The 13,310-nt window shown below is 36.6% G+C and overlaps 2 protein-coding genes across 3 annotated transcripts; both read right to left on the bottom strand.

The window, feature by feature from the left end:
• Nucleotides 1-2,734: 2,734 nt before the first annotated feature.
• Nucleotides 2,735-5,642, bottom strand: LOC124505965 (putative olfactory receptor 56B2). Its single transcript, XM_047072008.1, has 2 exons — nucleotides 5,547-5,642; nucleotides 2,735-3,700 (listed from the first exon to the last, which is right to left on the bottom strand). Exons 1-2 carry the CDS (start codon nucleotides 5,640-5,642, stop codon nucleotides 2,735-2,737), a joined length of 1,062 nt encoding a protein of 353 aa, XP_046927964.1.
• A 6,025-nt stretch (nucleotides 5,643-11,667) lies between these two features.
• Nucleotides 11,668-13,063, bottom strand: LOC124506441 (putative olfactory receptor 56B2). 2 transcript variants are annotated; one of them, XM_047072510.1, is made up of 2 exons: nucleotides 13,045-13,063; nucleotides 11,668-12,605 (listed from the first exon to the last, which is right to left on the bottom strand). In XM_047072510.1, the coding sequence occupies exons 1-2, from the start codon at nucleotides 13,061-13,063 to the stop codon at nucleotides 11,668-11,670; spliced, it is 957 nt and encodes a 318-aa protein (XP_046928466.1). The 2 variants fall into 2 exon arrangements, with proteins under 2 accessions (XP_046928466.1, XP_046928465.1); XM_047072509.1 differs by lacking the exon at nucleotides 13,045-13,063 and having other exon boundaries at nucleotides 11,668-12,624.
• Nucleotides 13,064-13,310: the final 247 nt, after the last annotated feature.

The following is a 13,310-nucleotide window of genomic DNA, read 5'->3' as shown; positions in this document are numbered from 1 at the left end:
AGGTGATCCACTTCAGGAGGGGCCCTGTGCAGCCGGAGGGAGTCAGATCGCTGCCGGAGGTTTGGCTCCGCAGAAGCACAGAGTTGGGTGTTCGCGCGGAGCGAGCAATTTCCCTGGCCGGAGCCGGTTCCCTTTGGGATTTTGGCTGGGGGATGGGCGGGGGAGATGGCGCTGGAGAGCGCCTTTGTTCCCCGCCAAACTGAGCTCTGTCGTCCGGGGGCTCCGCAGCTCACCCTCCCTTTGTCCTCCAGCCTTCCCGCTTTCTGAGCAGAGCTGTTAACTTATGACCTCCCAGACGCTAAGTCGCGCTTGCTGTCGGAACACAGTCCGTCAGGCCCCTCCGCTTTTGCAAGCCGGACTCGGGGGCTCTGCTTGGCCGGCGAGCCGCCCCTCCGCCCCGGCTCCCTCCCGCCAGTCCGTGGAGCGCGCACCGCCTCGCCGCCCTTCCTACCCTCTTCCGTGGGCCTCTCGTCTGCACTTGGGTCCGGTGACTCTGTTCTGCTAATCCTCTGGCGGTTTTCTGGGTTATTTAGGCAGGTGTAGGTGGAATCTAAGTGATCAGCAGGACGCGCGGTGAGCCCAGCGTCCTCCTACGCCGCCATCTTCCTCTGCAGTCACATTCATGTCTTTTTTATTGGTTTATTTTCTTTGTTTCTAAGTGAGGCTGATGATAAATATTATGGCACTGTAGAAATTCATTCAAAGATCAGGCTTGTTATGCATACATATTAAGTAAGAATATTTAGACACCCAAATTTTGAGATAATAATGATGATGGTGATGATAGCAACATATCTGATTTTAGTTATTAATAATGTTAATTAGATAATAAGATTCATTCCTTTATATTTGTATTCATTGGAAAAAGAAAATTATTTTGGAGGAAGATAAATAGAACTCTCAAATTCCACAATTTAGGGGTAAATTTTGATTTCTCTTAATAAATATTTACTATATGTTTTGGAAAAAAGGTTTGGGTAACACAATATTAACATATAAGTTCTGCCATTTTCAATGGACATGTAATAAGCATTAACAGGATTATTCAGTAGTATTATGACGACATAAAAGTACATCACACGTACTTATACCATTCCTTTAACCATTTTCCACTTTTAATCATATTTAATTTTTTTATTTCACAAGCTATGTTACAACAAATATATATGGAGATAACACTTTTTGCACTGTTTTCGACTTTATAATTTTATTTTATTGAGGTAAAATTCACATATCATCTATTACCCATTTAAATCAATTAATGTGCATAATTAAGTGGCTTTTAGTACATTTCCAATGCTGTGTTACCATCAGAAATATATAACTCCAGAAAGGATTCAGTCCCAAACAAAACCAGAAAACGAAACAAAACAAAAAAAAACCTTCATAATCATTAATCAGTACTCCATATTGATCCATCCTTCCAGTCCTGTGCAACAAATAATTTGCTTTCTAGTTCAATGGACTTACTTATTCTGGACATACCAAATAAATGGAATTTTGCATACATGTACAACTGGTAGCTTTTTGTGTCTGGCTTTTTTTCACTCAGCACAGTGCTTACAAAGTTCAGCCATGTAACAGCATGGATTAGTACTTTATCCTATTTATGGATGAATAATAATGCCTTGTATGAATATGCCTCAACCTGTTTGTCTATTAGGCTGCTGATAGACATTTCCATTCTTTCCTTTTTTTGGCTAATATTGCTATTATGAGCATTTGTGTATAAGTTAGTGTTATAATATTAGTTGTCATTCATTTGGGTATATACTTAGAGGTTGAACTGCCGAGTCATATGATAATTGCGTTCAAATTTCTGAATAAATATCAAACTGCTTTCCACATCTCATGCATGATTTTATATTCTCACTAACAATGTATGAGGATTGTAATATTTACACAAAATCTCCAACACTGGCTAATTTAAAAAATTACAGCCATTTTAGGGGCACCTGGGTGGCTCAGTCACTTGAGCGTCCGACTTCAGCTCAGGTCATGATCTCAAGGTTGACGAGTTCGAGCCCCACGTTGGGCTCTGTGCTGACAGCTCAGAGCCTGGAGCCTGCTTCGGATCTGTGTCTCCCCGTCTCTCGGCCCCTCCCCACTCATGCTCTGTCTCTCTCTCAAAAATAAACTTAAAAAAAGTTACAGCCATTTTAGGGGATATATGGGGTCTATTGTGGTTTCATTTGAATTTGTCTAATGACAAACAAGATGAGCATGTCTTTATGTGCTTGATGGCAATTGCACATCTTCTTTAGAGAAATGTCTATTCAAGTACTTTTGTCCACTTAAAAATATATGTGACACATTAGAAAGCAAAAGACAAATGGCAGTATCAGTATCAGTATCACTACTTACACCAATGCACGTCAATTAAACTCCAATTTAAAAAAGATTGGCAGATATCTGTTCTAACTACCTCAATTACACATTGTCTAGAAGTTTTAGCTAGGGAAACCAGGTAAAAAAGTGAGATGCATATTCTATTCATCCCTCCCTTGGATTCCTTGAGATAATAAGCATCATTTTGTTCATCTGGAAATCATTCTTGACAACCAATGTTTCAAATGTAGTTACGACTTTATATTTTGAAGTTTCATTTTCACCAGATTTCTTATACTGAGTAGTTGCCAGATTATATGTTCCTTAGTTCTTTCTGCAATATGCAGTGTTTGAGAATATAATCGATGAATTAATATGAAAATTAAAAGTGAGCCTCATGGTCATGTTAGTTGTCCTTAGTGTCTAGCTTTAGAAACTTATACAAGCCCTGTCTCAGCTCCTTATTCTTGAGTGCATACACCATAGGGTTGAGGGCAGGAGGAATGGTATTTTCAAGTACATTGAGAAGAACTGGGACAAGGGGAAGTGTGATTGCTTCACTATGGGTGATGGAAATGACAATGACAACTGTGTAGAAGAATAAGATTAGGGTGAAGTGGGAAGTGCAGGTACTTAGGGCTTTGGAAGCAGCTTCTGCTGAGTTCAGCTTCAGCACTGAGTGAAGTATCAAAACATATGATAAAAAAATCAAAGCCACATCACTCCCCATCAGTGTCCATGCCAGAAGTAGCTGGTAGATGCTGTTAATTGTCCTGTCATCACAGGATAAGCTAGTGACTCCAAGATTAGAGCACAGGCAGTGCTCAATTTGGTTCTGTGAGCAGTAGTGTCTCTGAGCAGCCAACACAGGCACTGGGATGGTAGTTAGGGTATTTCGGAGGGCCATGAGCACAGTTGCTTTGACCACAAAAGATTCAGTGATTATTGCTGGATAGTGTAATGGTTTACAAATGGCTACATATCTATCTATAGCCATACAGACAAAGATACCTGACTCCATGCACATAAAGCAATGTATAGCATACATCTGCACAAAGCACTCAGGGAGACTGATGGCCTTAGCGTTGAACCATAAAATAGCCAAAATTTTGGGCACGATGTTGGTACCCAGACCCATGTCTACTACCGCCAGGACCCCTAGGAAATAGTACATAGGCTGATGCAGTGTGGCCTCCTGATTGATGATGATCAGGATAAGGATGTTGGCAGTGAGAGCTAAGAGGTAGAGCAGAGCCAGGGGCAGGGAGAGCCAGTGCTGCCAGGTGTGAATGCCTGGGAATCCCATCAGAATGAACTCAGAGACCTGGAACTTAGAGATGTTGGAATCTCCGGGATGCTGGAAAATCCTTCCCTAAGAGGGAAAATATTCAGTCATTTTTCTTTTATTTTAAATGTTTATGTGTTTTTGAAAGAGAGAGAGACAGAGACAAGGAGAGAGAGAGAGAAAGAGAGAGGACAATTGAGGAAGAGGCAGAGAGGGAAACACAGAATCCAAAACAAGCTTCAAACTCCAAGTTGTCAGCACAGAGCCCAAGGGAGGATCAAACCCATGAACCACTAGGTCATGACCTAAGCCAAGTCAGACATTTAACTGACTGAGCCACCAGGGGCCCCAGGGTCATTATTTTTAATAACCTCTTTGATTACATTTGGAAAAGAAGTTATCCATGTTTAAGATGTTGAAATTGAGGATTCTTCATCTTCATTATTCTCATCCTGCCATTAATATTTGTGGACACTTCTAGTGAAATGAAAACTGTGATAGCACTTTCTATGTGTTAAGTCAGTTAATCATCCTAAAAGCTCCATAAGACAGAACATATTATTTACACCCTTCCATAATTGGAGAATTGCACAGTAGAATTTTCAGGACCTTGGTCATTATCTTCTGTCTGGTAAATCATGGAGCCTGAATAAGAGAAAAGTGACCTGATACCACAAGCTGGTCTCTTCACTTTGATTTTGCTATGGGGTTACTTTCTTTACAGACTGTTTGACTCATCCTTCCAGCTCTGGGCAACAAATAATTTGCAGGTATAGAACGAGAGTACAGAATGAGAGTAGAGATGTTTAGGCATTGAGAGAGTACAGAATGAGAATAGAATGTTTAGGCATTAAGACACTTAGGTCATGGATCAGGTTATAGATTTTGAAAATTACTGCTTTTACTCAGGTACATGGGATTTTTTGAGGTATTCATGAATATTATTTAGTTTTTTTTTTAATTTTTTTTTCAACATTTATTTATTTTTGGGACAGAGAGAGACAGAGCATGAACGGGGGAGGGGCAGAGAGAGAGGGAGACACAGAATCGGAAACAGGCTCCAGGCTCTGAGCCATCAGCCCAGAGCCCGACGCGGGGCTCGAACTCGTGGACTGCGAGATCGTGACCTGGCTGAAGTCGGATGCTTAACCGACTGCGTCACCCAGGCGCCCCAATTTAGTTTTAATGAAAATGCATGGAGTAAATTAGTATACCCAATTTTTTTGTGAAGAAACAAATTTCCAAAATTTCTAATTACTTACCCAAATCCAAGTAACTAGAACAGAGAGAAATGTGTTTCAGGAATCTCAGTGCTCTTTAAATCCAATTGATTCAAGTTTTGAGTAACTTTATCCTATTTCTACATACTTTTCCTCTTGGAGCCAAGTAGATCCTCTCACTGTAATGAGTAATACATGTTTTTGAGAAAATGAGTTTGAGATAAGTGTTTTAAATCATATTACTGAATTACTGTATATCTAAACAATTCCTTAATTCAATAATTTCTTCATTAAGAGGTAAAAGTGAAACAGAATTTTATGATGTACTTCTACCAAATATGTGCTATTTATTATTATTTCCCTTAAAACTGGACATATTAAGAACTTAATATAAAAACAGAATATTTGGAAGATATTGTGGTTCAAATTATAGTATCTACAGAAGAGCAGTGTATACATAGACATGACACATATATTCTTCCTCACCCAAGTAAACACATTCTATTATATATATATATATATATCATAATGAAGAGTTGTATATTAAGAAGATATGTATTTATGTAAATATACCTATTCTGTTTTATATCTGTTATTTTCATAAGATATTACTTTCAAATTTTTTAATTTTTATACCTTGATCTTTTATCTTTAATTTTGGATCTATTTGCCAAATATCTTGCAATCTTTGAGCATGAATTCACAGTTAATACAAAGTCTTTGAAGCTGATGTGAAACTCCAGGTGATGATTGAGTCTCAGCAATTGGTAGGATTTACTTTGGTCCTCCTGGGGACCTCTTTGCTTCATTGTTGACATCCTTGGTTATCAGTGTTTATAGGTCTTTACTCAGAGACTTTTTTAAGAAAAGAATCCACATGGTTAATTCCTGGAGGAATATGTGATGGACATCCAGTGTTCTTGGACACTCTGGGCCTCACACTTAAATATGAATATTGAATTCAGCCCTTTCATTCCCCCTTGCCCACATCGCAGTGGATGCATCTGCATGTATAGTACATATTAATGTTTCCTCCCAGAATGATCAGGCATCATAAGATGATAACTAATGTTGTGTTGCATAGTGGATGAGTCAGAGATGTCAAGGTGTTCTTTATGCACTTTTCCAACCTACATTTCTCTTTTACGTTATTTCTTATAGGAGAATGAAAGATTAGATACTTCAAAAAGCAACACTTTTTGGAAGTAGCAAAACAACATAAGGCAAACTAATTAATAAGAATGCTCCTTGAAGATGGTTCTGGTGTCATCACAGATCAGTCAAGACTAGAGGGATGATATGGTTTTCCACTCACAAATTAATAGAAAAATCTGAAGTAATATTTTTCAATTTATTCATCCAAGGTGGAAAATGCAAAGTGGGGAATTCACTGAAATATGTTGCAACTCATTAGCTAATCCGCAATATCTTGTATAGCGATATTAATGTGCATTTAAGCTAATAATTGCAAGACTCTCAAAAGCCTTATAATTTGTATTATAGATAAAGGATAGTAGGAGTTTGCAATATTAAAATTTGATTTCTTACATACTAAAATTGTCACAAGTCTCTTTCTGTGAGGGCTGTAAATTTCTCCTTAGTATTTACAGATAATTATATTTCATGTTTCTTTTAAAAATTATTGAGGTACAAATCTGCAACAACTTATATCCATGTATATATACTATGTATTTACACACACATAACATTTGATTACTGCATATGTATGATAGATTTGAAATGTATTATTTATTAGTATTTGGTGAGTGTTACTAGTTGTCAAGATGTTGAAAATAGGATCATTCTTCATTTATTTCTCTGTTTTTTGAATAGTCAATTCTTGACTCAATGCAAGAAAAGAAAGTAGAAAATGAGCAAAAGCATACAAACCCATAAATTGAGTTTAAGAAATCTGTCTCTGATATTACTTGTGCTCCATTCTTAAGAATATATTTCTTCTATGAGATAAATATTTATTTTCCTTGTGTTTCCTTTTGATAGTTCTAGTGGTTATTACTCTAATGGTTTTAATATTACCTGAGAGATTTCAGTCCACCTTCAATACATTTGCCAAAATCTCAGTAAAAGCTCCAAGTTAATACCATGTAATATAGTAATAACCACAAATCATAGCACATCTTTTCCATAACAATTTAAATGATTTCAATACATTATAACTTAATTTTTCTGCAGGGAAAATGTACAGGTATATTGAAGTAGTAGCATTAACACACAAATATAGCTGTTTATAAGGTAAACTTTGTTTATCATCTATTGTCTGTTTTCATTTTCAAACTCCATAGACAATAAGCATGTTTCCTCACTGGATGGTCCTTATTTTACAACCCTGAGTGTTCTCTCAATATGACAGAGGTTTCCTCCAAGTAGGTTTTGCTATCTAGAATGGAAGAAGCATAGTGACAAATAAATCTCTCTAGGAATGAAGCAAGTAAATTAGATTCTCATTCCAAGACAATGGGATGACAGGTGAAAAGCAAGAATGTTCAAACGGACTGAAAACTAGTCTCTAGCTCTTCATTTCTTCTGGTCATGGGGATGATTCATATCTCACTTCTGCTACAACAGGGCCAGTGATTCCTATTTGGTTAGGGAGATAACATAAATATTCATAATCGTGAGGGAAAATTACACTGAATGGTACTCTGAGAATTGAGGAAATGAACATTGTAAAGAAAATCCAATCATTTATGGCATTAATGCCTTCATATTGATGGATGGAACCAAACCTGTGTTTCTGAATTTATAATAATCAGTTTATATATCCTCAAAGCCTGGCTCCTATTTATCTCAGTACTGACAAGTTTATTCAATCCTGTCACTAGTCTCACTTTTGATGTCCTTTAGTACCTTAGTTTCTCTGTAGAAGACAGATGAATGAAATCTGGTCCAAGTGTTGAGGTAAAAAACGTCCTGATGCTATGTATATGCGCAACCCTCCACCTCTAAATCTCTTGATGTCTGTACTACTGAATTGAATCTTTAAATAACAATGTTGTTATGTCTCCCAAGGGTATATTGCACCCTATTAGAGACACAGACTCTGGTATAGGAGTCAAACTAACCCTTACTGAAGTAGAAAAAGAGAAGCTTTACATTCTTACCACTTATGAGATGGTGCACAAATAAGAGAATAATTTAATATGCATGTATATCGGTGTGCTTGTGTGTGAAGAATTATGCATGGGGGGTGAGAATGAGACAGGAAATTTTAATGAAAGTTAGTGATTTTAATATTCATTGAGAATTTCGTTTCTTTTAGTGTCAAGTTCTTCAGGACACAAGTTGAAAGCATTTAAATTTTTCACAAAGTTTCAATCACCATCACACACATTTATGTGTTCTTTAATTGTTTATTTCACCTTAAAGTGACAATGTTAATGAGTATTATGGCATTGTAGAAATTCAGGCTCAGGTTTATTACGCCTACATATTAGGACAAGAATATTTTGATGCTGCAATAAATAATAAAAATTTGAGATACTAATGATGGTGATAATAGCAATTATAAAATGTAATATCTGATTTTATTTTTATGACTTTTATTAGATAATGAGTAATGCTTATATATTTTTATTGATGGAAAAAACTAAAATGAGTTTGGAATAGATAAACAAAACTCATATTCTATAATGTAGAGGTAACTTCTAATACATTTCTTAATACACTTTTGCTATATATGTTTTTGAAAAAAGTTTGGATAATACCATATTAAAATAAATTCTGCCATTTTCAATTGACATTATATAAGAATCACATTCAAAATAGGATTATTCATTAATATTATGATTATATAACATTACATAATATGTATTTACATAATTTTTAAACCATTTCCTACTCTTAGACATACATATTTCTTTATTTTGCTGGAAATGATCAACAAATACATATGTAGAGAACATTTTTAGCACTTTTTTCATTTAATCTTTTCTTTTGAGGGACAAAATTCACATACCATAAAATTACCCAGTTAAACTGTTTGAAAATGTACAATTGGGTGGATTAAAGTACATTCTCAATGCTGTGCAAGTATTAGCACTTTATAATTCCAAAATATTTCTGTTACCTCAGAAGAAAATTCCATAACCATTAGTCATTCCCTATTCTCCTGTCTCTCTTGCTCCTGACAATAACTAATACGCTCTCTGATTCAATAGATCACCTATTTTGGACATCCAATAACAGTAGTCATGAAACATGTAACTTTTATGTTTAACTTTTTTCATGTAGCATAATGTTTTCAAAGTTCATCTCTATAATTGCATGTATCAGTATTTCATCCTTTTTATGGATAAATAATAATGCCTTGTGGATGAATATGTCTCAGCCTGTTCATTCATTAGGCAGCTGATGAACATTTGGGTTCTTTTGATACTAAGGGTTTGAACTGATTAGTCATATGGTAGTTGTTTTCAACTTTTTGAGTAATTTTTGAACTGTCTTAACATCTCCTGTATGATTTTATATTCCCATCAGCAATGTGTGAGTACACCAATATTTCCACAAAATCTCTGACACTGACTAATTGAAAAGAATTAAAGCCATTTTTGTGAGAACAAACTGAGGGCTGATGGGGGGTGGGAGGGAGGGGAGGGTGGGTGATGGGTATTGAAGAGGGCGTCTTTTGGGATGAGCACTGGGTGTTGTATAGAAACCAATTTGACAATAAATTTCATATATTAAAAAAAAATAAAGCCATTTTTGATCAGATTATTTATTGTTTTGGTGTTGAGTTATATAAGTTCTTTATACATTTTAGATATTACCCTGATTTATATATTATTTGAAAATATTTTTTCCCATTCAATAGGTTGCCTTTTTGTTTTGTTGATGGTTTTCTTTAGTCTGTGAAAGACTATTTTGGTTCATTTGTGGTTTTGTTTCACTTGCTTAAGAACATATCTAGAAAAAAGTTGCTAAGACCAATGCCAAAGAAATTACTGCATATGTTTTCTTCCAGAAGTTTTATGATTTCAGGTCTCAGAGTTAGGTCTTTAATCCATTTTAAGTTTATTGTGTGTAGGGTATAAGATAGTGGTCCAGTTTTATTCTTTTGCATGTAGCTGTCCAGTTTTCCAAACACCATCTTTTGAAGAGACTATATTTTCCCCATTGAATATTCTTGCCTTCTCTGTTATAGATTCATTGACCATATAAGCATGGGTTACATTCTGGGTTCTCTATTCTGTTCCATTGATCCCTGTGTCTATTTTTGTGCCAGTGCCATATTGTTTTGATTACTACAGCTTTGTAGCATATCCTGAAATCTGATACCTCCAGCTTTGTTCTGCCTTCTCAAAATTACTTTGTTAGCTTAGGTCTTTTGTGGTTTCATACAAATTTTAGGATTATTTGTTTTAGTTCTGTGAAAAATGTTGGTATTTTGATAGGCATTGGATTGAATCTATAGATTGCTTTAGGTAGTATGGACATTTTAACAATATTGGTTCTTCCAAACTATAAGTATGGAATATCTTTCCATTTGTTTGTATCATCTTCAATTTCTTTCATCAGTGTCTTATAATTTTCAAAGTACAAGATACTAAAAAAAACCTCTGGTGGGAATGCAAATTGGTACAGCCACTGGGGAAAACACTATGGTGGTTCCTCAAAAAATTAAAAATAGAATTACCATATAATTCAGTAATTCCACGTGTAAGTATTTACTCAAAGAAAATGAAAACACAAATTCAAAAACATATATATGCACCCCTGTGTCTTTTTGCCATAATATTTACAATGGCCAAGATATGGAAGCAACCCAAGTGTCCATAGATGAATGGAGAAAGAACATGTAGTATATATATACAATGAAATATTACTTGCCATAAAAAAGAATGAGCTCTTTCAATTTGCAACAACATGGAAGGACCTAGAGGGTATAACGTTAAGAGCAATGTCAGCCAGAGAAAAATAAATACCATTTGATTTCACTTATATGTGGAATTTAAGAAACAAAACAAATGAACTAACAAAGAAAATGGAGACAAGTAAGCAAACAAACAAAAATCCAGACTCTTAAATATGGAGAACAAATTGTTTGCCAGAAGAAGGTAAGGGAGGAGGGGGTAGGGGAAATAGATAAAGTAGATTAAGAGTGCACTTATCGTGATGATAACTGAATAATGTGTTCAATCATTATATTGTACACCTGAGACTAATATAACACTGTATGTTAATTATACTTCAACAACAACAACAACAACAACAAAGAATTAAGGCCAATTTAGAGTATATAGTGCTATCTTGTGGTTTTGATTTGAATTTGTCTAATGACTAATGATGTTGAGCATTCCTTCATGTGCTTGAAGGAAATTGCACATCTTCTTTACAGAAATGTCTGTTCAAGTCCTTTGCTAATTTTAAAAGATATAAGACACATTAGAAAGCATATATACAAACGGCAGAAATTGGTACTATGTTATTACTAAGCAAATTAATATGCATGGACTAAACTCTTCCATTAAAAAGAAGAGACTGGCATATATCTGCCTTAGCCACCTCTACTCAACATTGTCTAGAAGTTCTAGCCAGGGCAACTAGGTAGGAAAATGAGATGCATATTGCACTTGTCCCTTGGAATCCTTGAGACAATCAGCATCATTGTGTTATGGCAAAAAACTTTTCTGACTACCAAGATTTCAAATATTAGTATCACCCCTTTTTGTGAAGTTTCACTTTCACCACAGTTTCCTTATACTAACTGAAAGTTGCCAGTGTACATGTTCCTTAGTTCTTCTGCCATGTGTAATGATTGGGTAATATGATGGATAAATATGTGGGAGAATTATCTAAGTGAGCCCATTGTCAGGGTTAGTTCTCCTTGTCCATCTTCAGAACCTTATACAAGCCCTGCCTAAGCTCCCTGTTCTTGAGTGCATACACCATGGGGTTGAGGGCAGGAGGAATGACATTGTGTAATACATTGAGGAGAACTGGGACAAGGGGAAGCGTCATTGCTGCATTGTGGGTGATGGAAATGACAACAATGACTGTGTAAAAGAACAAAATGAGGATGAGGTGGGAAGTGCAGGTACTTAGGGCTTTGGAAGCAGCTTCTGCTGAGTTCAGCTTTAGCACCGAGTGAAGTATCAAAGCATATGATAAAAAAATCAAAGCCAGGTCACTCCCCATCAGTGTCCATGCCAGAAGTAGCTGGTAGATGCTGTTGATTGTCCTGTCATCACAGGATAAGCTAGTGACTCCAAGATTAGAGCACAGGCAGTGCTCAATTTGGTTCTGTGAGCAGTAGTGTCTCTGAGCAGCCAACACAGGCACTGGGATGGTAGCCAGGCTGTTTCTAAGTGCCATGAACACTGTTGCCTTGACCACAAAAGAATCAGTAACTATTGCTGGATAGCGTAGTGGTTTGCAAATGGCTATATATCTATCTATAGCCATACAGACAAAGATACCTGATTCCATGGCTACAAAACAATGTATGACATACATCTGAGCAAAACACTCAGGGAGACTGATGGCCTTGGCACTGAACCATAAGATGGCCAAAATCTTGGGCATGATGGTGGTAGCCAGTCCCATGTCGACAACAGCCAGGACACCTAGGAAAAAGTACATAGGCTGATGCAGTGTGGCCTCCTGATTGATGATGATCAGGATAAGGATGTTGGCAGTGAGAGCTAAGAGGTAGAGCAGAGCCAGGGGCAGGGAGAGCCAGTGCTGCCAGGTGTGAATGCCTGGGAATCCCATCAGAATGAACTCAGAGACCTGGAACTTAGAGATGTTGGAATCTCCAGGATGCTGGAACATCCTTCACTAAGGGAAGAAAACATTCAAAGTTACTGTACTTAATATCACAAACACTGTTAGTATTTGAAAAGGAGTTACCTGGGTTCATGATATTAAAAGGGGTATTCATCTTCATTATTCTCATTTCAGTACTAACATTTGTGTGATATTATTACAAAACTGGAATGTTGGGGGGCGCCTGGGTGGCGCAGTCGGTTAAGCGTCCGACTTCAGCCAGGTCACGATCTCGCGGTCTGTGAGTTCGAGCCCCGCGTCAGGCTCTGGGCTGATGGCTCAGAGCCTGGAGCCTGTTTCCGATTCTGTGTCTCCTTCTCTCTCTGCCCCTCCCCCGTTCATGCTCTGTCTCTCTCTGTCCCAAAAATAAATAAACGTTGAAAAAAAAAAAATTAAAAAAAAAAAAAACTGGAATGTTGGTAACACATTTCAAATTAGGAGTCATTCAATCATCACAAATACTCTATAAGGCAAGTTGTAAGATTTCAACTTTCTGATAATTGAGGAATAGAACAGTACAGCAATAGGGTCTTGCTTATTATCTTCCATATTATGTCATGGAAGCTTGATAAAAAGAAAACCATCTCATGTCATAGTCTGGTCTTTAAGTTTGACTTTGCTGGTGGATTGCTTTCTGTGTAGTCCAAATGCAAGTCTCAGAGTAGAGATTTTCATGCATGGAGTCTTCTCAG

This window comes from Lynx rufus, unplaced genomic scaffold (genome assembly GCF_022079265.1).
Source record: "Lynx rufus isolate CCGP_SWC_20201006 ecotype Redwood Valley unplaced genomic scaffold, mLynRuf1.p SCAF_9, whole genome shotgun sequence".
Classification (NCBI taxonomy): Eukaryota; Metazoa; Chordata; class Mammalia; order Carnivora; family Felidae; genus Lynx; species Lynx rufus.
Note: the sequence above shows the minus strand (reverse complement) of the source record. Positions and strands in the feature narration are given on the sequence as shown.